Genomic DNA, 24,532 nt, shown 5'->3' on the forward strand with positions numbered 1-24,532 from the left:
TGTCGCAGCTTCAATTCTTTCCACGCTGCCCAAGCTCGCTATGACTAGATCCAAGTTCGACTCGCCTTCGCGCACACCTCGCGGCCAATTTGCCTCGCCGCGACACTCACTGTCGATACCGCCAACACGATCTTGCTCAGCACGTCAAGGTTGTCGCGACGACTACGAGGAGGATCAAGATGGTCAGAAGTGGGAGCCAGCTCGTGGCAACACGCTCAGCAGCTTCATCGCCGACTCGCCCTCATCGGTGAGCACTACCATGGAAGGAGACAAGTGCCCGTGTCTGACAGTTGATGCCACAGGCCTGTCACTAATCTTGTAGTGCTATTCTCAACACTGATCAGCTGCGAGAACAGCTTTCTCAGGTTCGGCTCACCGCTGATAACGAGTACCTCGACCGACTCCAGACTGAGGAGCAGCTGCGTAGCGAAAGCGCGCGCCCTGACAGCTACGTTGAGCAGTTCGAAAGGCACGAGCAGCGCGTACGCGAACTCGAGGCGGACGTCGTTAGGCTTGAGGCTGCTCTTGCCGGTGCCCGGGCGGAAGCACGTCAACAAGATGTCATCATGTCCGCATTGGAGGCAAGACTGGCCACTGTCAATTCGAGCAGTGCCATCACTACCACTTCGTACGTTGCTTTGCTCGTATGATGTTGTATAAGCCAACTAACAATTTAGTATGACTTCCCACTCGATCGTTTCCGTGCTTAAATGCGACAGCTGCCGTCAGCAGGGCCTGCCTTGTGACAACAGTTATCCCTGCGGCTCTTGCAAGTTGGAACGCGAATGTGTTCGTCGCAAATGTGGATAGTACTACACGCTTCGCGCTCACTGTCGCGACGACTGTGAATGCGTTCACATGGATGATCATATCAAGGGCGCTAAGACTGGAACGGAGATCAAAGAGCTAAAGTAGATTTTGTGGATGTCCTATGGCGCCTTGCGAAGCAACGAGCTTTTCTTAGACTGCCACGCTGAGTTGTCGTCCAGTGGATGAGTTCTAAGAGCTCAGTGTGGCATGACGGGATGGATTTGGGAAGGAACACTTTGCGGAATGATGGCGCTGAGAGCCTCCAGACTCAGCTCAGTATAGACAGCTAGGACTCTTAAATCCGAAGATGACGAATAAAGCTGTATGTATGTCGCTGACCGGAAGACTGTGACTAGTGCATGAGGTACCTAGGTAAATTGATGTCTTGGTGAGGTTGGTAAGCATCCGGCTATTCCTTCCCATCCGCGCGGCCCCGCTTCCGGCACAGTAGCCTACATCATCACACCAGACCTCCGCATGTGCTCATGATATCTTTCCTACCACTTTCTAAGATAGAACCATCCCAATATCGATCATTAGTTCAGGCCAAGTCGAAACCAATCAAAATGGCGAGCACTAGCGAGTTGCGTCTTCACTTGCTTATCTATCTCATCTAGGAACAATCAGCTAACGAAAGCAGTCTCGTGAGACTAGCACAGAAACTTGTTCGAGATGGACCTTGCAAGATAGAACACACAGCACGTCGTGTGCGAGGTCTTTTCAATGGAAAATATGCATTCGATACACTCAATGCGCATCATGTCTGGGAATTGGAACTGCGCTACCCACAGTACTTATTGATGAACTCCTTGGAGGGCCCTCATGACACTGACCATACTCAAGATACTACGTACCGATATCGAGCTTCACTTCCAACGCTAAGCTATTGCGTGGCTCTGCCATTGATGGAACGAATGGAGGCGCAGACCTTGGGGTTCTGACGGTCGGTAACCGCGACAGCAACCGGATTCTGATTTTCAACACCGGCAAACTGAAAGATCTTGTGAAAGTCGACTTCAGAGCTGTCGATCAGTGGTTTGAAGAAGACATGGAGATATATGGCCATCCCAAAGACCCCTACAAGCGCATCGACATCCTGCCTTCTTCTCGTAATGTCAGAGTAGCCATCGATGGTGTTACACTCGCGGAAAGTTCAAGTCCTCTATTCCTTTTGGAGACCACTCTAAGGACGAGGCATTATCTGCCGCCCACGAGCGTGAACTGGGAATATCTCACACCCAGCAATACAGTAACGCTCTGTCCGTACAAGGGACGCGCGGAGTACTACAACGTCAATATTGGTGGGAAATTGTACAGGGATCTGGTATGGTACTATCGATATCCGACTTCGGAGAGTGCTCCGATTGCCGGATACATGTGCTTTTACAACGAGCTGGTTGAAGTTTATGTCGATGGCGTGAAGGAGACGTCGTAGTCGTGGCTCTGTACTGGCTGTTAAGATCTTCAATCTAGGCGCATAGTCAAATCTCATCATGCTTTGATCCTTATGGTTAGAACAACGTATCACACCCTGGTGCAAACTTGTAAGCTCGGTGTTATGAACGAGGTCTCTGAACTCTACTTCGCGCTTGTTACCGTCTGTCTACCACAGAGCGCGGCCGATCGTACAACGGTGACTGGAACATATAGACTCCAAGTTCTGCGGTGCTGAACTGTAGGGAATCTCATGTTGGAAGACATTCGTCCATATTCTATGAGGAAGTATAGGCTTTAGTGCCCCTTGCGGGGGTCGGAGTGGTGCAGCTACATGCTGCGATGCTGTATACACTGTACTGTTGATTCGGTCCTTTGTCATAGTCCGCCTCGGCCCAGATCAAACACTATCAACTCTTCTCTTGCTCGGCCAATCTACCAGGAATGCGCGTGAAGGATATAAAGCCGTTGACGCGCATGGTGTGTGTGAAAGACATGGCGGACCGGACGGCGGCGGCTCTCGGTCGACCTGCATTAGGGATGCTGATGGTCATTGCGACTTCTGTTGAGTAATCTGAGGTCGTGGGATAGCTTCCGGAGGTGCCATCGTCATTGATACACAAATCTATATTGCTAGGGAAGCAGTGACCTAATGTACCATAGAATAGAAATCGAGACGAAGATTCGGGACAGTTGGGGCTCGCAGGATGGACCGGTCTGAGAAGCGCGCAATAGCCTCTCCGCCAGAAAAGCAAACACTAGTCATGTAAAGCCAAGACGCACCCTAGCGTGATCCCGATATATCGCTCGCTGTCAGTTGATGCTAGCTACTTTGAGGTGTGTCTGGTAAACACGAAACAATCCGTGGCGGCCTGAAAGCGCGACGTCTTGGCAGGGGGACGGAGGGGGAGATTGCATCTATAACGCCACAGGGTCATCAGCAGTAACTAGGTACGGATCCCAGCGGCAGCTGCCAGTAACAGATTTTTATGTTGACATGTAATACGGATGCTGTGTTGCGACAATGTGATCCTGCTGGATGAACATGGCTGGGGTTCGACTGCTTTTCTTCCAAGGTTGGTGTAGGCCGTCAATCTCCGCTGTGCCCGCGTCGCGCATGAACCCGACTCGCAGTAAGCCGCATGAATCCCATCCTACCAGCATCGCCGGTGCATGTCACCACAACAGGAAAAAAACTGTGCGCTGTCCCACTTCATACCGTATATGCGGCCTCAGGCCATCTGCTCTCATGTCATGCGACTTTCACTGCTGCATACAACACCACCAGAAAAACCAACCATATTTCGACGACTGGCAGCGTGGACTACTTCGGCTGCGTCATGGTCTAGAACTGCGCAACTGACACCTCATCTCGAGTTTCTTCTTCTTTCCGATAGACTGCGCCGGGAAACCCGAGGCTGTAGTTTGACGGGCTGCGGCAGTGGCAAGGCTGGTGGTGTGCGTTGGGACCTGATTCCTTTTTCTTCTGGGGCGTACGCCGTCTCTCGGTTCCTGCAGCCACCAGCAAACTCTCCTCACGCAACCCCGCTGTTGTAGTTTGCACGGCACGCTCGGCATAGCCAATGGCCAAGTACGCCTTCGCACTCTTCGCGAGGCCAAGTATTGAAGCTCGTATCTTGTAGGATGCCTATTGTCAAACTGAGCCAGAGGCGTTGAGTAGAATTGCAGTATACTTGGTCGTTTCAGCCGAGCCCCAAGTACATTCATTGCGTGGAAAAATCACGAAATCATGCTTCGTCGTCCATCGATATCATAACGGCGATACTCGGGTCTGAGATCACTGATCGCGGAAACGAAAGTCGCACCGTTGACGGGTGGTAACAAAGTATATCCACTGATACCACCTAGCTCAAGTAGCTTGTGGGAAACGTACCATGCGGATGCCGTGCTCCACAAACGCCCAGAAAACGATGCATCGCGCTCAGGGGTTGCCTTGCCCTAGCCGCTCCCCGAGCCGAACAGTAAGCAAGCCTATCCCTCATGCAGTTCAAGCGCTCCGGTGATCTGCCAATGCCCAGAGTCTGGCAAACCGAAATAGACCGTGTGGCTTCCCAAGCGACAGGGCTGTCGCGCGAAGACGTGCACGCCGAGGCCGCTAAACTAATCTCGCCCGTGTCATGCCTGGCGCCGCTGTGTCGGAGCGGAAGATATATCTAGGGAGGACCTCTGCACATGGGAGGATCTCCACGAGTTATCGCCTGTCACTCATCGCCCTATCGTCAACTCGCGGGGTGTCGAGACTCATCAGTTTTGGAGGTCATAGACTTCTGTACATTCGCTTTTGCACCACACTCGCTTTACTACGTTTAACATGCGTATTACTACTCTAATAGGCCTCGTGGCCGGACTTGCCAGCCAGACTGTGAACGCAGCCTGCAGCGCACCCCTCAAGATCGATGACTTCTCCAAGCAGTCCTCTAACCAGAACAGCTTGGGCGAATGGACTAGCGGTAAGTCTTATGTATGCCTCTCACCAGAACATGGCTAATCCAACCCAGATGATGGATCCATGAGCTCCATCTCCGCCAGCGCCGGTGTCCTCTCTTTCAAGCCCAAGGCGGGATCTTACTTCTACGAGACTTTCCCTTGCCAGGCAGCTAGCACCAATGGATACAACTCCGTCAGCTTCCAGATGAAGGGACCCGCCGGTGGCTCTGCCACTCTTGAGATCCAGACCAAGACCAGCTGCTCGGCTACTACGTACACTTCCAAGTACGTTTCGATCACTGGATTGACTGGTAACACCCAGACCATCAACATCCCTCTTTCCCAGTTCTCCGGTGCCAATGCCAATGCCGTTACTGGTTTCGTATGGGCTGGATTCTCTTCAACCACCGCCACATGGCAGATGAGCAACATCGCCTTTGGTTGCGGTAGCAGTGCAGGTGGCAGTACCTCTGTCTCCGCCACCAAGGGAGCTACCACCACCTCGGCCCGCAGCACCATGTCGACTGTCGCGACCCCCACAGCTTCCGCTGCCCCCGGATCTTGCTCTCCTTTGTTGATCGACGACTGGATTTCTCAATCTCGTTTGACTTTCTTGTACTACAACGCCATGGGCTACCCTACCTCCGATGATGCTTCCATGACTTCCATCACTGTTGGAAAGCCTGCTACCAACCGTGTGGAGTTTGTTCCCAAGGCCGACTCATACTTCTACAGCCAGTTCCCTTGCGTCGACGCGAAGAAGAACAAGTACACCGGAATCTCCCTTCGCATCAAGGCTCCCAAGGGCGCCACTTTGGCCCTTCAGCTCGACTCCTCGGACAGCTGCGACGCTACTAACCCCAAGTCTACCTATGCGTCTTCCACTGACCTTGGCTGGACTTTCGATGGCACTGAGAAGCTGTACACCATTCCCTTCAGCAAGTTCGCTGGCCTCAACACCGAGAAGCTTACCACCATCCTCTTCTCTGGCTTCTCTGGTACCACTTCCTTCGGCCCCATGGCTTTCTACTGTGGCAACTCCGGAGAATACGTCGTTCCTCCCACCTCCGCTGACCCTGGCGCCAGTGCCACCGTCCCTGCTCCCAGCAACCCGTCAGCTACTGCTCTTGTGATTGACAAGTTCGCCAACGCCAACACTAACGCTATGGGTAACTGGCACGGTGGTGACGAGGGCATGACTCTCAAGTACGCCAGCAACAAGCTCACTATCACCTCTCCCGATGCCGACTACGCTTTCTACACCCAGGTATCCGCTGGATGTTCCGATTTCACCAAGTACAAGGGATCTTACCTCCACATCGCCTACACCGGTACCACTGCCTTCACCGTTGCTTTCCAGCAGCACAACAGCCAGTGCAAGGCTGAGATTGCTCCTTACCCTGAGACCTGGGATTCTGCTGAGGCCAGCCGCTACGCCAAGAACGGACACATCTACATCCCGATCAACCACTTCAACATTGAGCTCTCTCGCGTCGTTGGTTTCGCGCTCAAGGGTTTCCACACGACTGAGTCCGTCACTCTCTCCGTCATTGAGATCGTCTCCTCGGTTCCCGCTGGCACCACGATCCCCAAGAAGGATGAGACTGGTAACCTTGTTTTCGCCTGCAAGCGCCCCAACTCCTTCGCTTTCGCCATCGATGACGGTCAACCCGACCTTGCCCAGGAGGTTCTCAAGATCATCCGCGAGGAAGACGTCAAGGTCACCTTCTTCACCGTCGGTGCTCCCCTTCTCGACGCCTCCACCAACTTGACCAACGTCTACAAGGAGATGATGGCCGCCGGTCACCAGCTCGCTCTCCACTCCTTCACTCACCCCAAGATGGAGGGTCTTCCCGACTACGCATCCATCGACTGGGAGTACAACGAGGACGTCAAGGCCATGAAGTCTCAGTTCAACGGCTACACCTCCACTTACTTCCGTCCTCCCTTCGGTACTGAGGGTGCCCGTATGCGTTCGCGTCTCACAAAGGCTGTTGGCAACACTGCCAGCATTGTCAACTGGAGCGTTGATGTAGAGGACTGGTTGTGGGCTGAGACCGACACCCCTGAGCAGCAGAAGGTCGCTTTCCAGCGTGACGTTGACAAGGGTGGTAACCTTGTGGTTCTCCACTACCTCTACCCCAGCACTGTCAGCTACCTTAGGGAGTTCATCCAGATTGCTAAGGCCACCGGCAAGCAGCTTATGCGTGTCGACCAGTGCATGATGGACCCTAACGCTCCTCCTCTATAGATTAACAATCTTTAGTGAAAGTTGGAGTGGTGTTGAGGTGTTTATAGGGGAATGATACCCGGAGATGAGGGCATTGTTGCATGTAGAGTTGAGATGCGTTTAGCATAGTCTGTTAATCGTAATTACATCGTTGAGAATGATTTCGTCTCCCGATTGCCAGTGCCTTGTGACCCCGTTGTTCCACCGATATACCAACATAGTTGCCGCTTCCCCACTGCAGTTGAGATTGCTGGTTTCATCACTGTGCGTAAGCTGACGGTTTCGAGCTAAAGGTCCCAAGCATCTTGGGAAGAGAGTGAGCTCGCTGAGGGCCGATAAGCTCCACACCATCCTAAGCTTACCTACCTCACCCACGGACATGTTTTGCAGACCTCCGGAACCCAACGGCGCTATAACACATAGTAGGTAATCTCGCTGGTGTATCGGCCAGTCTCCAAGCGTCCTGGAGATGATCGTGGTATGTCTGGGCCACTCTCTAGACGACAGTGCTTGGAAGACCTGTACCTTAGGAATGTTTTGGGGTAACTAAAGGTAAGTTTCAGTGATCTACACTCCGAACCTAATCTATCACAGCGCCGACAAAACATGATTGTGTCAGATTATGACGCCATTTACATGATGGACCGCAGCGGTCCGGCCGATGTCGGTAAGGCTGTATCACTTGAATGAGCATGGCCGTTAGGCGAGAAAGCGAGAACTCTAGTGATTCACGGAACTAGCTATGTACAGGGGCTCGCACAAAGACGCAAGGTCGATGAAGCAGTGACGTCAATCTTCATCAAAGACCCCTGCGTGCGTGTTTCGCGGAACTGCGGCTCTGATAGATGCCGATGCTTAAACTTTCACTCTCTGTTCTGCAATCAGCACATTTCGATGCATCTTCATCACGATTCATATTCATGTCGCTGCATTCGACTCAGTTCATTTCTCTGGTTGTACTCCGAATTCTTGATCAGGTCGTCACATCTGCTCCATAAGATGATCCGAATTGCCGTCCAGAAAGGCTATCGTGCACACATTCTGCGCCCTACATTCTGACTCCTTTTGAAATTGCCTCAGCTTTCTTACGCTGACGCTCGTCCTCTGCCTCCTTGGCCTCTTTCTGGATAATGTCGATATCCTCAGGGTGCCTCTGGATCTGCGCCCTGATAATGCCAATCTGAGAGCTGATAGTAACAGCTTGATTGTCGTGAAGGTAGATGATAGACTGGAGCGCCTTTGCTGTGCGGGAATGAGCGGCTTTCTCTTGGGCGAGTTCCGCTTCGAGGCGAGCGACTGGATCGTCTGCGTTGTTGGGGAGAGACATCGTGAATCGTGAAGCTTGGTGTTGATATTAGCGATCGCTTCCGAATGGAGTGCTAATGGAAGAGGTACATGGAGTTTTGGACGGGGTCTGAGCAGCGGCGGGCAACTCGTTGCTGGCAAGAGCGGTTGTGGTACTTCAGCAATTGAGCCAAAAGACGAGGTGGCAGAGAAGAGCGAGAGAAGTTGGGTGTGCAGACTGTGCTTGCGGTGTAGCGAGGCAAGGTTCTCTGATCTTAATCGGCAGGCGCGGGACTGTTTATTTGTTTGTTTGTTTGCTCGCAGGCGTGACCTGGGTATGCGAGTGAAGGAGCATCCGGAAGGGGCGTGTGTGCATTTTCCGAGCTACTCCAGACATTTGACGAGGCGCAGAATAACCTTGTCTTGAAGTCCAGGGAGGGTGATGCTGATCTAGGCAAAGACTTTTACCATGTTCTGATTCCACGTAGTGTTTCCCGAGAGACAAACTTCTTTGTTTGTCAGGGAGATATAGGACTGACAAGTAGACAGGCTCCAGAACTCCGCAGATACACGGTCAACTCCTTGTAATGCCTCCGAAAACGCGCCCTTTTTCTCTTATCGCAAAGAAATGGTGTGGATCAGGAATCATCACACCAAATAGTCGAGCTGCTTTAGCTAGAGCATCACCAAAGCTGCCCACTAGCTCGTGAGTTGCCCTAGTCATCAGCTAGATGGTGTATGCTTGATCTTAAGTATATCCAAGCTAACAATATTGGTTTGCTAGTCCATTGGAGAACTATTTCTCATCAAAGACAGTCCGCTCTGAGATACCCAAGGCTGCAAAGAATAGTCTTCAACAATTACACGAGATCTTCAACTCTGGCAACCCAAAGGCTACGAAATCGAGTCTGTCGGATATCGTTCTCATTGCTCTCGACTTCGAGAACACACAAGCCATGAAGGGCGCATGTACTGTCGAAACAAACTGTCAAGCAGGTATCGCCATTCTTGACACAAAGAATATCAAGCAACGGCAACTCGACAAGCTCTTGAGAACCCACCTGTTTGTTACAGGTACAAGAGCCTACGTTACAAAAGCTTCGGATAGATACTGGTTCGGAAAGACTAACAGCGCTTCGCTGTCAAAGCTAGTGAACTGTATTCGATCTCTTGTTCCTCCGGAGCGAAAGGTAGCCTTTGTGGGCCATGGGATAATGAATGACCTTCTCGTCTTGCAAGCACTGGGCTTTCAGTTTTCCGACAACCACATGGCATTCATGAACACTCTCCATGTTGCTAATGAGGTGTTTGGCTGCTGGGCAGGGCCTTTGCGTGATCTATTGAGAAAACTGAACTGCCCACATAGCAGACTTCACTGCGCTGGTAATGATGCGAACTTCACTTTGAAAGCGCTACTGCTTTTAGCTGCGCAAAAGCTTGAGAAAGAGGACGGAGACAAAAGCATGATAGATGTACTGCGGCGGCTTGGGCGAAGAGAGCTACCACGTCGCATATTCTCGCAGGTAGAAGGAAAACCAACAAAGCAGTAAAAACGATGTTCTCGGGACTGGGAAGACGACCTGTGTCAACGGTCACGGCTATGCTTACGAGTGCCTTCTTTGTATTGTGTTACTTAGGTGACCACCTCTAGAAGCTTTTTCGGACAGCCACCGTGTTTGAGAAAGGAAGCGGGCAGGAGGAGGGGTGACCAAATCGTTGATCATAAATTGTACAACAGCAATGGATAGAACAATATAGGGGCAATTGGTGGCAGCACGAAGTTGAAGTAATTCATCTAGCACAGACATTGCGAACTATGTGTTACGCAGTGAGCTTAAGGAATACATGAGGGCATTCAATCTTTCCATTGACCAAGCCAATCTGATGTTGCAGTAGACAGTAGACTATCGATAGCACTGATAACCAATTGACTTATGGCGTCGAAGCTCTCGGCACAACAGCAAAGAGCTTGTTGAACATGTTCTGTGGGTCATACTTGGCCTTCAACTCTTGCAAGCGCTCGTAGTTGTTACCAAAGACGTCCCTAGACTTCTCTTCATATTCTGTCTGATGTCAGCATATCTCTTAAGAGCGATGAATATAGAAAAATAAACTGTAGCAGATACTTACGATCATAGTTACCATACACCATCGTCGCTCCATGACTGCCTCTCTTTCCAATCCACCCGTCCTTGTTCTCGCTTGTCTCCGCGCCGCTACGCTGGAGTTCCTTCTTGAACAACAGCGCCACGTCTCTTGACCACTGCCTACACTTTGGGTCATTCTTCTCGTCCCACCACAACGGTGCAACAGCTACATTGAAATGTCGTCCTCGGTTCGCGAAGGCGGTGTCAGAGTTGGTGACTGCAACAAGCTTGGCTGGATCAACCAGCTCCCACATGATCTGGGAACCCATCGCATCGGGTGTCTCGTCAGTAAACTTGGCATACGCTTCCATAACAGACACAACGAAGTCGCCTCGAACCGGAAGCTCAAAACCAGCGCCTTTGATTGAGACACGTGCGCCGATAGGAAGGTCCATCAATTTGTTCGCCTTGGCGTAGGGCATCGTTGCCATGGTGCTCATCAGAGGCTCGAGTGCGACGACATCCTTGAAAAGCTCTTTGCCGTCTTCTTCAGATCCATGGTACAACGCTGCAACGAAAAACAAGACCTGGCCGTCAGCAGGTGGAGGCCTGACGAAGCCGAAAGCACTCGCAGCTTTGCCAGTCGCCTTTGAGTTGCCATCTGCATCAGGTGTGAAAATATCATTGCAAGCTTCTACAGCCTTCTTGATGATGTCCGGTGTTGGCGCAAACATCATGAAGCCGGCCCACAGGTCTCCTGTTTCGTGGGTACGGAATTCGAATTCGACGCCGACGCCAAAGTTCTGTCCTGCACCACGCAGAGCCCAGAAAAGGTCTTGGTACTCGTCATTAGAGGCTTTGACAATGCTGCCGTCCGCCAAGACGACAGTGCAAGAAATGAGATTGTCAACAACCAGGCCGTGTTTGACTGTGAGCCAGCCATAGCCGCCACCAAATGTGAGACCACCGACGCCAGTATCCGAGACAGTGCCGCCAACCGTTGCAAGGCCATAGGGTGCGAGAGCTTCGTCAACATCACCCCATACCGCACCTCCACCAACTTTGATGGTCTTTCCCTCAACATCGACCTCAGTGGTTCGCATGTGCGTATTTAGATCGATGAGTAGTCCACCGTCCGTTGACGACGCGCCAGCAGTAGAGTGGCCGCCTCCCTTCACAGCAATATCTAGATCCTGTTCCGATGCATATTTTAGCGTAATAGAAATTGCTTCTGCAGATTTTGGGATGAGACATGCTCCCGCGGGTTTCTCGGCGGCCTTTGACCAGCGTCGTACAGATTTCGTGTATGCTTCAGTTTCCTTCGATGTCACCAACTGTGCGTCAGTATCTTTGAGCAAGCCTCGAAGCTCTGCGACATCTGCTTCGTTGATCGAGCGTTTGGCTGCCATCTTGAGATGGTGTGAGGTCGAATATGGTTGCGATTAGATAAGACGACGACCAGATGAAGATGCAAGATGCATACTTATACCATCGAATCTAATGGTACGCAAACGCCGAGCAGTAATCTAGATATTCTGGTCTTGAACAGTCCAGAGCGCGTCGATGCGGTTTGGGGCGTAAGCTTACCAACAAGGCAGCCGTCAGCAAAGTAGAGACATGGCGAATGGCTGACACCGACGCTCAGTTAGTGTTTAGGCTAGCAGCGCCGTCCGCTTTGGCAAGAAGCTGAAATAAAATAGTCTTGATGAATGGATCTTCTCCATAACGTCGGACGGAACTTCGTCCACACGTATAGTCAACCACGATTGGTTGTGGTTCCTACCCTGATCTCTCATGATCTGAAACATGTGAGCTGTTCTTGCGCGTAATACTCGGCTGGCGTTCAATCTGTTGGCAAGGCTATATCATACATCCTCACACCCGGTGGCCTAGCTGTCAATGCAGTGCGCTCAGAAGGTATATCTTCCCCATTCTGACGTGTGATTTGAGTTGGCGTTATCGGTAGGTTGCGATGCACGAAGCTTCAATTCGGTGCAGTAATAACCGGAATCTAGTAAGCACGCTTTCTGTAAAGGTTGAGCGAGGTGACCGGTCATGAAGGTACGCATGAAGAATGAAATGGATGTCAAGAGTGGCAGGGGGCCCAGTTCTGCCAATCGCGGAGTGTTTCGCAGAGATGACGCGCATTTGTGGGGTAGCAAACAGATCGGCAAACCTTGTTTCGTCACATCGTCGCGTTCGCTACACGCGTGTCTTCCTGCCTTCTCTTCTCAAACTCCTCTGTTGCATTAGGCATCGTATCCACTCTTTGACCTCGCTGTGTCATTTTGCTCTTGTCGCCTCATAATCATGGCTCTTCACTATGTACGATACCAATAATTCCAAAGTTGTGTACTATCCTCACCTGCGAGACTCCCTCAAAGATTTCACAAATGACCAACGACCCCTCGTACGTCCAAAACGAATAAGGATGCGATGCGAACTTGTTCTGCCTTAATCTTGGATATACACAATACTGCAATACAAGCTGCGTACGCCTCCAGGTTGGCGCGTTGTAGGTCAGCCCAGCGCAAGGATATGACCCGACCGGAGCTTTCTGTTCGTATCTATCATGCGCGGGCTGACCATGACCGATGGATGCTTAGAATGCGTTGAATGTGAGAACATTACACACATGTTCCTGATGGTGGGCTAGGAATCTAGAACGGAGACATGGCTGTGTAAAGACGATGTCTTCCCGCACAATTCATGCTTCGAGCGTCTGTCGAAATGCTGCGAGTCTCTCCAGGAATAGTAAGTATGATCCAATTCATACAGACATCTTTTCATCGCACAGCGCTGTGTACGCGAGATAGATACGATCTTTTCAGGCCTTCATCATGTCCGTCTATTCATCATTCTTTTTCCCCATCAATACTGTGTGTAACTCGGCGTACACCGTCGTTCTCGGATGACTCGACGATTTGGAGTATCGTGTCAAGGACAATGCACAGCCAGCCTAGGAAAGCCCGATTCAAACTGACCTCCAGATTTTCTTTTGGCATCCATTGGCGACCATCACTTTACTGTATGTTCAAGTCAATGTCCAAGAGACAGCAGAACTACGTGTATGGCGATATCGTCTCCGTAAGTCTAAAATCATGCGGCAAGCTTTTGCAGGCCTGCCTCCAGTTAGCTGTTTTGCGACGCCTTCACCAAGACAAATTTGCTTTACGCACCACCACCGGTGGCTTCCTCAATCGATCCCCCGAATTAGGATTTCTACCGTAGCTTTTACCATAAGTTGGAGAGACAGAGCTTACTGCTATCCGCCTATTGCAATTTCGAGGGCCGCATGCCGCCTCTACCCACCGTTGCCTACGACATCTCAACCAGACTTCCGACTTATCGCTTCCGCTCGCAACGACGAACCCTAATAGCACTGCCGGCAACTCAGAAGGCACATCGGATTATTTCGCGACCCAGGGACATCTACGCATGACATTGAACCCCGCAGCCCTATCTTAGCGTTCTAACTGTCTTCACCTTCACCCGACGCGCCCGACTCCATATTCACTGCGAATTCGACTATAATATTGAGACTAGCGCCAAGGCTGCAATCGTTCCTACCTCTACTCGCATTTCCATCACCGCTACATATCGCACCTTGTCTACTCGCCAAATCACTATCTTGCGATATCATCGCAAACATTGCACATCATTCTGCCGCACATTGGTCGCGCATCATTATTCCATACCAATTTCCACATACCCACAGCGCCCCTACAGTCATGTCCCCCATAGATAGCTCCTCGCAGGATACTATCTCGAGCGCCATACCCGCGAAGCCATCAGTTCCGATGCCAGAAATTCCTCAAGAGGCTGCATCGCCGCAGGTATCATTGGCCGATGAGAACATTGCCCTTAAGAGGCGCATTGCCGCGCTCGAATCAGCAGAGGAGCGCCTTACGAAACGAGTCACCACCGCCGAACAGCTTGCTGTAGATGCCAAATTCGAGACGAACGCAGCGGCAGCGCGCGCCCAAAAAAGGTATACAGAGATGCTACACGCCAACAACGAGACAAGACATCTTAGGCTAGTGCTAGCAAAGGAGAAGAAGGAGCGCGCAGACTACCTAGTTGGCTCCAAGAGCGTCTTCCAAGGTTTGCAAGCCGAAATCTCTCGCCTGAATGAGGACAAGGCGGCGGGAGTTTGGGCGAAAGAGCTCACAGAGCAGCTCACTAAGCAGATAGATATATTTGAAGCTGGCTTTGTTGCAGGTGAGCAAGACAAAAAGGCACTGAACAAGATTGTCAGCGATTTGAATAAGACCATCGCCCAGCTTAAAGGCGAGAAGGACGTTTCCGACAAGATGCTGAACGATTTGAAAAAGCTTATCACGGACTTACGACAAGAGCTTGACACAGAGAAGTCGAAATCGAAAGCCGAGCCTAACGCGCTCGCCAAGGAGCAAATCGAGGCTCATATCGCGACTGCCAGAGATGAAGCGAACAAGGAAGCTGCAACGAAAACACAAGGTAGTATCGACGCGATGAAGACGAGTATGAAAGAACAATTCGAAACAGCCATCAAGAACCGTCAGATGCAGATGCAGGCGCAGGTGCAGCAGTACCTAAAGACACAAATGGAAAAATGGCGCGTGACGGAGCAACGCTACAAGGATGACATAGCAGCATTGAAATCGAAACTGTCCGCCGCCACTAAGCAGATCGAATGGCATGGGCAACGCCTGGCGGCAGCACCGAATGCTATTCAACACAGTCATCAGAGGCCTACTAAACACGCCCAGGAAGTCTCGCCACAAGAGATGTTCAAGCCCAGCAAGCGTAGGAGGCTTGATTCCTTTGGGTGAGCTAGGTACTACATACAAGAGTGTAACCATAACTGACATAGACAGCGCTGCCGGTATCACCACGCCGGATTTTCAACATACACGCTCGGCTTCCCTCCTCTCCGATACTAACGCTATAAGCCCAGGACTAGCGGTGGATACGAACGATGATGCCATGATGGGTGGCGCACACGTTCGGGCACAGGCTCAGACACCGAACAACATCCACAGGCGACAGTCGTCGCAGCACTCAAATGGCTCAGCGGCTCGGATGACGCCCACGAAACGCCTCTCACAGCAGCAGAACGGCAAATCGTCTCCTCAGCAACTACTGAACATGATGTCACCTCAGCAAGGGCAGCAACTCTTTCAACAGATAGCTTCGAACGATGCGAGCCGTCAGTCGCCTACATCCGGTTCATATGGCCCCGACCCGACGTATGCATCTCCTCGTCTCTCGCAACAAACGGGATATAATCAGCAATCGATTAACCAGCCTGGAAGCTCAGGCTTGTTTAAGGCACAAGACTTCGAGACACATCAGTCGCGACGGATGCGCCAACAATCTCAGACACAAGCCCAAGCACAGAACTCAGAGTCAATGCAGCATCACATGCAACCTAGGCAGCCTTATGGTTCAGCCTCTATGATGCCACCGCCCCAGCCTCGCACCATGCAAGTCCCTTCGAAGCGCTCAATGTCATTCGACGGGCAACCTCCAAGCATGAACCAGGAGGCGAGTAGGCGACATGCTCCCACCATCAAGGACACGCAGGCCATTACTGCTTTCAATGGCGGAGCCTCTCTTATGGGAGAGACATACTATGGAGATGATTGGTTTTCTGCTGGGGGCGAGCCTGCCATGCGAACTCATATCTCGAGGGCCTACACTCCGACCCTTCCTTCGAACGCGACGCCAGACTTGCAGGAAATCGATCACCGACAACCCCAGCAACGCAACTTTCAGTACTACACTGTCGATCCTTCTCAATTACAGATGGGTAATGAGAGGGGCCTGTCTTACGAGTCCAACACCACGAATGAGCCTAACAATTACATGAACGATACACGACAGCCTTCAGTTTCAGGACGCACGACTCGGGCTTCTTCTCGCTCTATACCCGCACCCGATGGACGCTCGCGTGGACGGACTCCAGGTCCCTCTGAGCCAACCAGTGTTCCGTGTGTAAACTGTTACCGTCACTGGTGGGAGAACGAGTGTGATGAAGGTGAACCATGCTCGAACTGTGCTGCAGAAGGCCTTGACTGTGTGCGGCAGAAGTGCTTCAACTTTGCTGCTGGCACTTGTGACAAGGGCAACAGATGTCCAAACGTCCATGAGGGCGACGAGCGATATCGAGATAACAGTCGACTGGTTGACCAAACCAAGGCAGGTAAGCGGCCTCAACGGGTTGGAAAGAAGGCGGATGCGGTGCCGGCGCCGATCACGAGGCAGCAGAAATAGGAAGCTGTAGAGCTATTTGCCCTGATGTATGGTTAGAATGTGTTGGCTTACAGCTGTATATGGTGGGATCCAGGAAGCTCAGGGCGCTCGGCTTCTCTTATCGTCCTTTCTGATAGTCGTCGCGCTTGCTTACTCTTACGGCGATCAAGAGTAGGATATACACGACTTTTGAAATATAACCCAGTATTACTGGTTTACCCTACCCAATCATCCGCTGTGAGCTGTCTGGGCTACAAGCACGAGTCCAAGACTACCAAAACAAAAACATTGAAGTGAACCTTATTAGCTGGACAATGGAGCTACAAAGTGGAGATGAACGTGCTCGATGAAATAGCGAAGAGATGGATAAAGAGAACAAGGATCGTAATAACGAAGCTATTGACTACCTAGTCGATTAGGTGTATATGACCACACTTGATTCGCAGAAATCATCTCTCGGATCTGGACTTCCTTGAAGTCAGTACGGACAGTGGGGTGACCTCGTTCTCAAGTAGAATGGGGGATACAACTCTGGAGACTTTGCAACGTTGTAGGCCGGGCCAAGACTCCGTTCCCGGTCACGTGCTAGCGATAAGCATCTCCAGTGGTGCAGGCCAAGCGGCGGTACTGCGGATGTCACGGCCTCGGCTACGGCAAGCGCTCCTGGAGAGATGAACAGTTTTCCTCGTTCTTTTGTGGAGTCAGCAAAGATCCAAAAGCTATTTCTCTCACCGCGTTTGTGTTACAACCCTTGTGTCAAACCTCGATATGCGTGTGGAGTTCGCGCACTCGGGCGGGGCCGCGAGATGGGGACTACGCCAGTGGCGCAAAAACACTAATCCAAACATATCCTAGTTTATCGCGCATTCAGGGTTTTCTAGCTCCACTCCACATTATTCTTTCACCAAGCTCCGCTTGGCTATAGCTTGCATATCTTATCCGGGTATCTCCCCAATCATTGGTACTTTGATTCACGCGGCACATCCATCGCGACCATGATCCCTCCGACCTTTCGCACCATTGGAGGCCTAGGCTCGAGGCGCACCCTCTTTGCATCTATTGCTGGGAAGTTATCTCCGACCATGACGAATCCCTAGGGCACGCTAAGCGACTACTACCTGGCTGATAAAAGCTTTGAGTCGCGCAATGCTGGATGCTGAGTTTCTCGTGCCATTTTAGTCGTTGCCTCAAATCGATTGCTCAAATATGGCATCAAACGAGCCTGGCCTTGCGCCTCTCAGCGCGCCAGCTGAAGACCCCATCAAAGGTGCTATTGGTGTACCTGTCGATACCGACACCCCTGTCGCACCCGACCAGTTCGACGAACGTTACGAAACATCGAAGTGGGAGATATGGTCGTATTACTGGTAGGCTGATGTTCCAGCGCACAAAATCATTTGAAGTGCAGTCTGTCAACTGTGCCATAGCTGACATTGAAACCCGCGTCTAGCTACTACGTCGGAGACAACGGCCTCACGCTCTTCAACTTCGGCCCTACAGCTTTTCAGAACCTTATGTACGAAGCGGCAGGAGACTCTGAGGTGCTGCATTTCTTGGGTCGAGATCGAAACATCAATTCGATCGTGCTTCTCTCCAACGGAATCAGTTTCGCCATCCAGGTTGTTGTTTTCCTCATCCTGGGTTCTTTCGCAGATTTTGGTACATGGCGCCCCAACATTCTCATAGGACTGTCCATCATCGCCTTTGGAATTGGGTTTGGCTGGCTCGGAGTTCATACTGAAGACAAGTGGCATGCTGGTGTTGGTCTATACATTGTGGGCCTCATCGCATACCAAACGACAATCACATTCTGGACCGCTGCATTCCCTGGCTTGGCAAGGAACACCAAGGATCTACGAGAGAAGGCCGAACAGTTCGCCGATGGAACAATTACTCGCTCGGAGTATGATTTCGCGGATATGATGAAGCGAAACGAGCTTTCTAACACAGCGTTCTATGTTCAGTCGGTCTTCGAAATCTTGATTCTGGCAGTAATTGTTGGCATCATGTTCGGTCTGAAAGTCAATGACAGCACAGAGAATAATAACTGGGGTCTTTCAGTGCTCATCGCCTTCGCAACAGGCGTTTGGATTTTGTGCGCTCTTCCTTGGTTTATCCTAGAGAAGAGGCGGCCCGGTCAGGATCCAGGACGCGCAAACATAATACTAGCAGGTCTCAAACAGCTCGGCTACGCGATGCGTCAAATCTGGCAACTGAGACAAAGTTTGGCATATCTGGCCGGCTACTTCCTCCTCGGCGACAGTCTTAACACAACCGTAACAGTCATCGGAACCCTACAAAATGAGATCGTTGCGTACAACAGTCTTCAGCTTACTTACCTTCTCATTGTCGGTATCGCTGCACAGGCAGTTGGCATCGGCGCCTTTTGGCAGATCCAAAAACACTATGGTCTCTCCACCAAGACCATGTTCATGGTTGTCGCTATATGTATTGTTCTGCTTGACGGCTGGGGCATGATTGGCATTTGGACGCAAAAGTTTGGCTTCCACAACAAATGGGAAGTATGGCTATATCAAGTCTTTTATGGCTTGCTTGTCTGCCCATGGTACAGCTATTCGCAGACCATGATCTCTGAGGTCACACCAAGGGGCAAAGAATTTCTTTTCTTCAGCTTGTTCTCCATCGTCGGCAAAACAAGCGCTTTTATTGGGCCACTGGTGAGCTCTGCCATTATCGATGATACCGGCAACAACAGTAGCCCGTTCTATTTCTTGTTCGCGTTGAGTCTGTTCAGCTGCGCATGGCTTTTCTTCTTCGTTGATGTTAAAAAGAGTCGAATTGAGCAGGAAATTTTCCTGGAGAAGGAAAAGAACGCAAAAATGCAGAACGAGAATGTTGGGGATCTTAGCTAAATCTTCCCTATAATAATGGAATATATTGCTAGAAAGAAAGGCTATTTCTTCGGTCACTTTTGCTCAAGCTTGTTCGGAAGCAGTATCACTAACGATACATATGTGAGTATGTCACATTGCGTCGTGTGATTATATCTTCGCCCAAGCGGAAAGACATTGTCCGTTCACAACGCCATGTCACAACCCTACAGTTAGTTGGAATCGGACTATATGCAACAAACATATTTTCCCCTCGTCAACATCATTGATCCCTTAGCTCAGTCTCACGTCTGGATCACATAAAGATACTGCACTAGTCAAACATAGCACAGACAGCTTAATAACAACCATAATTCAACATGGCTATCAAAGTCTCCTCCTGGTTCAAGGGTCGCTTCGGCCCACCATCGGATACTTATGTCACCAACGAAGACGAGATTGTTGGTCTTGACCACATCATGGATCTTGAACATGCAAATACAGAAGAGAAGATGTACAAAAAAAAGTACACGCAACTCCGTAAGCAGGTTGACGAAGACGAGATCTACAACAATCTCCGGACTGATAATGCTTCCCTTCGCAATGATAAGAAAGAGCTCGAGAATAAGCTTATACGAATTGAGAATGCGAAGCTAAGCGCGGAGGTACAACTCATGAGGCGCGAGAAGGAACTTAACGATGTCAAAGTAAAGAACAGCATCGAGAGGGGCGCCAACAACGCACGAAACGAAAGGCTCAAACTAGACAACAGAACGCTCAGGAACAATGAGGGACATATGAAGTTTCTGCTTCTTTCTCACGATATCCGAACGCCAACCCTACCCATTACATCAAGGGCTACACCACCCCCTACCCCGGAGCTCACAGACGATGATTCTGATATGGACGATGCAGACGATCTTAGCGTCTGTCCAGAGTGGTATAATCGCCGTGATTGCAGCCGGGGTGTTGGTACTAGGTCTAAAAAGTGCGAGCGCGGTGCACATCCTCATCTTATCAACTTCCGTACACCGCTGAGAGCGGCCTTCTAGCGTGATCAGATGCGATAGCAAAAGCAGAGGTAGTTACTTGTTCCAACGACTTCTTTCAATGATGTGTGAAGAACCCTTTGTGCGCCATGTGTCTTGCAACTTGTACAATGTAGGAAAAACATCCTTAGAGAGCTGGAAATCTGCTCTGCATTTGACAGGATAGATGATTCTTTTTCTCGTAGAACAACAACAACAAATGACTAGCCATCCTCTCGCTGCTCTAATATCTCTCTAATCCTATCTTCACTTGGAAAACGAACCTCCTTCTCCGCAAACATATCGAGCAACCCTTGCACCTGTCTCACTTCGTCTTCAGTCACTTCCTTCAATCGACGATTAATTTCCGTGCCGAATTGGTCCTTGAAGCGTGTGAAAGTCGAGGACTTTTCTTGAAGATACTGGCTGTTGTTGATCTTCAGAAAGCTGATGAAGACGTCCCACCAGGTGTGCGAACGCTTCGGTGTACTGGTGTCTTCTAGTTCATGGGCTCTTTGTGATGACGCTCTGCCAGTACTGTCGAGCATGCGTATAAGCTCGTACACGAATGAACGGTCTGCACCTTTCTCCTTTTCATTGGTATTCAAGCTTGCACGGTTAAAATCAATCAAGACAATAGTAGGCATTGTGAAATCGGGCCCCTTGTCCCAGCTAGACAAGTCGAGCATAACGTTCCCGCCAAAGACGTCGTTATGAGCGATGTTGGCGATGTCGTGCAGCCACCCGACTGCTCCTGTCAACTGCTTCGCAATGTGTAATACGAACACTTCCGGGATCGCAGGGAAGGAGAAGCTGTAAGTGACAGAGTTCGGTGAAGAAGGTTTTATTGTATGGGTAATTACGACCCGGAGTCGCTCGAGGTCGAAGCCACGGATAGGATGAACTGCTAGCCAGCGCGACCCGCCGTTTACTATTGGGTCAAAGTCGATGAGGTTAGGCAAGTGTTTTACAGTAGTTTTGTTATCCTCTGCGGCGAAAGAGCTGCGTATGCGCCTCAGGGCAATGATCTCAATGGCTATCCTGTCGTGAAACATTTCTCGACTAGCTATCTTCATAGCTACAAGGCCTGGGCCTTGCGCTGTGAGATTCGTCATAAGAGGGCTTGCGACTAGAGAGGGCCTGCGTGCGCAAAATGTGACTTGTCCATTAGTACCCTTACCTGCTTCCTGTAGTGAAATGTACTTATTGTTTGTGTTTTCATAGATCGAATCAGGATCCATCTCGCCGCTGGATAGCACCGTAGAGGTATCTGATCGCTCGTCGTCTGCGTCGGTAGAAGACCCGCTCGAAAGTAGAACTCGAAGCCAACACATTGGGGGTTATTAATAACTGACTCAACAAGCATGGGCGCTAGGATAAGTTCTAGACTTAAGATAGTGAAAGAAAAGGAATCATGTGATGAGACACGTAGCAAACAGCATCGGAAAGTCTTCTGACTTGGGACAACGAAATCATTAAGAATGTCTGTAGAGCGTTTGGACGCATCAGCATCATATCACTAGGCCCCAATGCGCCTTATACCAGTTGAACCAATGATGTACACCCAGCAGTGTTGTGAGTAGAGAATTGCAGAAATGATCGAATCAGGATTGGAAGAGACAAAACTCTATCGCCCTGTGACATCCAATACGCCCTGATGGTATCCTCTTATGCTGTACTGTACACATCGCATCACGGGCGACCATTTTGTACTAATACACACTGTTGACTTGCTTGCGGTAAGCACTGTCTAGCTCTGAAAAATGTAATATCGAAGCGAAAGGATCGAACTACCGCCGTGAACGTTACGTCGCGTTACTAATCGAGAAAAGTCGCAATACTCTCTGGAAGACGCCATTGGAGTCTCTAACAGCCGAATTTAGCGGGATGTTTTGTGGAAGCCAGTGGCCAACCGATGGTGGGTGAAGCAGCCAATGCGCTTGCTTCAACGTCCGAGATGTGCAGTTCGCGTTCCATGCAGCTGATTCTCTCAGGGGAATTTTGGGTCGAACTCTGTAGTATCCAAACCCCAAATCTCGATATCCTTTACGTCCTCCCTTCTCAAGACATCGATTTTCCTTTTTGGTCCAGCTCTTTTAGCATTCATGCTCTTCTCGTTATCATTTGGCACCGGTTCTTTACCCTTTGGAGGGAAATAGACACCGCCTAATTTGAACACAATATTATCGCCGTAACCAATGTACTTGACGTTCTTGTACTCCGGTCGCCAAAATTCTGTTGCAAACGCAAACGCGTGCATCGTGGGATCCTCATCGTCTCCCATCGGGTCGTTTGTGTCGTAAGTTGGACGGGCTAGGAAACGGACGGCCCATAGCTTAGGAACTAGGGTAAAGACTTGGCGTAACGACTCGAGGGGTGGGACACCGCAAGCGAAACCGAGTTGCTCCAGGTTAGGACATAGCTGGCAAAGTCTGAAGAGGGCATCATCAGACAGTACCCAACGTTCGTTAAGAAGCAGATGCCGGATGGTCTTATTATGATTGGTTTGAATGACCGCAAGGAACTCGCTTCCGAGGCTGCGGCAGCGTTGCTGGGTCATGCCGTTAGGGGTGTTGCTTGCGCTGGTATTGCAGTTCACGCCCGGCGTCATAGTGGACGGTGTCGTAGGCGTCGCGGCTGTGCTGTTTGACTTGGGAGATGCTTCCTTGCCTCGCCTATTATTCACGATGTACAGTCGCTCCAGACCCTTGAACTTCCCCAGCATGGTAACACTCTCTTTGTCCGTGTTATCGGTGCGTATCATCTTCAGGTTACGAGGCGTCGGATGGTTGTTGTGTACCCTCCAAGAATCGTCAGCAAAAACCGTCATAGGGTCGGAACTGCCCATGGAATTGATCACGGTGATCTCTGTTTGGCAGTCGTGATTCATAACGTTGTGAAAGTCGTCGCCAGAGAATCGAGTATATACGTTGTATATGGCCAAGCGCTTAATGGAAATCGCATATCTCGCAGCGATGCACCGACCGAACATCGAGTGCAGGCTCACTGACTCTTCGCCTTCAGCCCGCATACGCGGACTCCAGTGTAGCTTCAGGTTCTCGAGCTTCTTGGAACCGGCTAGAAGCAGCGATATGTCGTCGGGATAGCATAGTGGATCGATGTCGTACACAACCAGCGTGGTCAAATTCGGAAGCGGAGGTATAATGGTAGTCGGTCGCGGTGTTCGTCGTGACGGGCATCGAATGGTGAGCGACGCTAGCAATGTTCTTGTCGTAATGCCTTGGTATACCGTACTCAACGGAGGGGTGCTCAGCTCCCAACTATGCACATCAGCAACTGTCCTATATGGCTCTGACACGTGACGTACGCAAAAGCCTTGAGATTCTTCATTTTGTCAAGCGCGGCACGCATGACGATTTGCAGTATCATGCTGTTGTCTGGCACGCGACCCTGTTTATAGTCGTCGACATCATGTTCTCGCCAGTCGCCTATGACACGAAACGATTGTATGTAGTCGCTGAAGTTCCGCGACACCAGTGTGTTGAGTCCCATGGCAAAAGGGCTGCCATTGCCGTATCCCTCCGGTCTGCCATCGACGTATCGTATGTCGGCGTATGAACGTAGCGTAACTTTCTCGTAGAGTCGCGGGAGCGTCATGTAATAGAAGAGACGCGATGTGCGCGTGATGCGCGCAAGGTCACCGACATCGTCCAGCTTCCATGGTTGTCAGCATAGCTCCCTAGGGGCCGTGGTCGCATGTAAACTGGTCGCATGTGAATGCACAGGGCAACGTACATGTGTGAGGATCAGCTGAATCAGATGCAGCGGGAGCTCTTTCGCTTGCGCAAGGTTGCTATGCGATCTCGCGGGCGAAGTGAACCATGTATGAAGGGGAGCGGTTATAGGTCTATCTTTGGGTAGCAGCGCGTCGGCGGAGAGGTGCGCGCGCTTTGAGTCCGACATGAGGCTAAAGGAAGGGAACACATGCGTGATACGAATAGAGACTGGGTCGCGTTCTCATGGTGGAACTCGCAACATCATGGTGTATCATCCGCTGTCATCATCGCTCATCGGTCGTGTTCGCGAAGCGCATCGGAACTTTTGCTGGCAGAGCCTCCGTATCTCCGTTTCGTCCACCGAACGGCCGCATTGGTCCGGCTGCCTTCGGGAGGCTTCGGTAAA

The 24,532-nt window shown here is 50.8% G+C and overlaps 10 protein-coding genes across 10 annotated transcripts; 6 read left to right on the top strand and 4 right to left on the bottom strand.

The window, feature by feature from the left end:
• Positions 1-40: 40 nt before the first annotated feature.
• On the top strand, positions 41-650 carry CC77DRAFT_1007268 (hypothetical protein; the record flags this gene model as incomplete). Its single annotated transcript, XM_018523469.1, has 2 exons — positions 41-247; positions 345-650. The coding sequence occupies 2 exons, from the start codon at positions 41-43 to the stop codon at positions 648-650; spliced, it is 513 nt and encodes a 170-aa protein (XP_018388212.1).
• A 616-nt stretch (positions 651-1,266) lies between these two features.
• CC77DRAFT_1018764 (DUF427-domain-containing protein) lies at positions 1,267-2,316 on the top strand. The gene is made up of 3 exons (XM_018524688.1): positions 1,267-1,393; positions 1,451-1,600; positions 1,654-2,316. Exons 1-3 carry the CDS (start codon positions 1,377-1,379, stop codon positions 2,243-2,245), a joined length of 759 nt encoding a protein of 252 aa, XP_018388213.1. The 5' UTR covers positions 1,267-1,376; the 3' UTR covers positions 2,246-2,316.
• Positions 2,317-4,428: 2,112 nt separating this feature from the next.
• On the top strand, positions 4,429-7,082 carry CC77DRAFT_1039272 (glycoside hydrolase/deacetylase). Its single transcript, XM_018527152.1, has 2 exons — positions 4,429-4,715; positions 4,764-7,082. The coding sequence occupies exons 1-2, from the start codon at positions 4,577-4,579 to the stop codon at positions 6,941-6,943; spliced, it is 2,319 nt and encodes a 772-aa protein (XP_018388214.1). The 5' UTR covers positions 4,429-4,576; the 3' UTR covers positions 6,944-7,082.
• A 639-nt stretch (positions 7,083-7,721) lies between these two features.
• On the bottom strand, positions 7,722-8,249 carry CC77DRAFT_1059671 (hypothetical protein; the record flags this gene model as incomplete). Its single annotated transcript, XM_018528266.1, has 2 exons — positions 7,722-7,792; positions 8,012-8,249. 2 exons carry the CDS (start codon positions 8,247-8,249, stop codon positions 7,722-7,724), a joined length of 309 nt encoding a protein of 102 aa, XP_018388215.1.
• Positions 8,250-10,096: 1,847 nt separating this feature from the next.
• Positions 10,097-11,998, bottom strand: CC77DRAFT_747562 (FAD binding domain-containing protein). The gene is made up of 2 exons (XM_018533065.1): positions 10,337-11,998; positions 10,097-10,269 (listed from the first exon to the last, which is right to left on the bottom strand). Exons 1-2 carry the CDS (start codon positions 11,700-11,702, stop codon positions 10,139-10,141), a joined length of 1,497 nt encoding a protein of 498 aa, XP_018388216.1. The 5' UTR covers positions 11,703-11,998; the 3' UTR covers positions 10,097-10,138.
• Positions 11,999-14,024: 2,026 nt separating this feature from the next.
• CC77DRAFT_1059673 (hypothetical protein) lies at positions 14,025-16,551 on the top strand (the record flags this gene model as incomplete). Its single annotated transcript, XM_018528267.1, has 2 exons — positions 14,025-15,103; positions 15,153-16,551. The coding sequence occupies 2 exons, from the start codon at positions 14,025-14,027 to the stop codon at positions 16,549-16,551; spliced, it is 2,478 nt and encodes an 825-aa protein (XP_018388217.1).
• A 716-nt stretch (positions 16,552-17,267) lies between these two features.
• Positions 17,268-19,430, top strand: CC77DRAFT_959249 (MFS general substrate transporter). The gene is made up of 2 exons (XM_018535567.1): positions 17,268-17,897; positions 17,981-19,430. The coding sequence occupies exons 1-2, from the start codon at positions 17,737-17,739 to the stop codon at positions 19,401-19,403; spliced, it is 1,584 nt and encodes a 527-aa protein (XP_018388218.1). The 5' UTR covers positions 17,268-17,736; the 3' UTR covers positions 19,404-19,430.
• A 311-nt stretch (positions 19,431-19,741) lies between these two features.
• CC77DRAFT_1048755 (hypothetical protein) lies at positions 19,742-20,340 on the top strand (the record flags this gene model as incomplete). Its single annotated transcript, XM_018527552.1, has 2 exons — positions 19,742-20,287; positions 20,323-20,340. The coding sequence occupies 2 exons, from the start codon at positions 19,742-19,744 to the stop codon at positions 20,338-20,340; spliced, it is 564 nt and encodes a 187-aa protein (XP_018388219.1).
• Positions 20,341-20,513: 173 nt separating this feature from the next.
• On the bottom strand, positions 20,514-22,051 carry CC77DRAFT_747723 (hypothetical protein). Its single transcript, XM_018533066.1, has one exon. It carries the CDS (start codon positions 21,721-21,723, stop codon positions 20,614-20,616), a length of 1,110 nt encoding a protein of 369 aa, XP_018388220.1. The 5' UTR covers positions 21,724-22,051; the 3' UTR covers positions 20,514-20,613.
• Positions 22,052-24,428, bottom strand: CC77DRAFT_747740 (hypothetical protein). Its single transcript, XM_018533068.1, has 3 exons — positions 24,146-24,428; positions 23,718-24,064; positions 22,052-23,670 (listed from the first exon to the last, which is right to left on the bottom strand). The coding sequence occupies exons 1-3, from the start codon at positions 24,311-24,313 to the stop codon at positions 22,380-22,382; spliced, it is 1,806 nt and encodes a 601-aa protein (XP_018388221.1). The 5' UTR covers positions 24,314-24,428; the 3' UTR covers positions 22,052-22,379.
• Positions 24,429-24,532: the final 104 nt, after the last annotated feature.

The sequence above is a fragment of the Alternaria alternata genome, assembly GCF_001642055.1.
Source record: "Alternaria alternata strain SRC1lrK2f unplaced genomic scaffold CC77scaffold_6, whole genome shotgun sequence".
Taxonomy (NCBI): Eukaryota; Fungi; Ascomycota; class Dothideomycetes; order Pleosporales; family Pleosporaceae; genus Alternaria; species Alternaria alternata.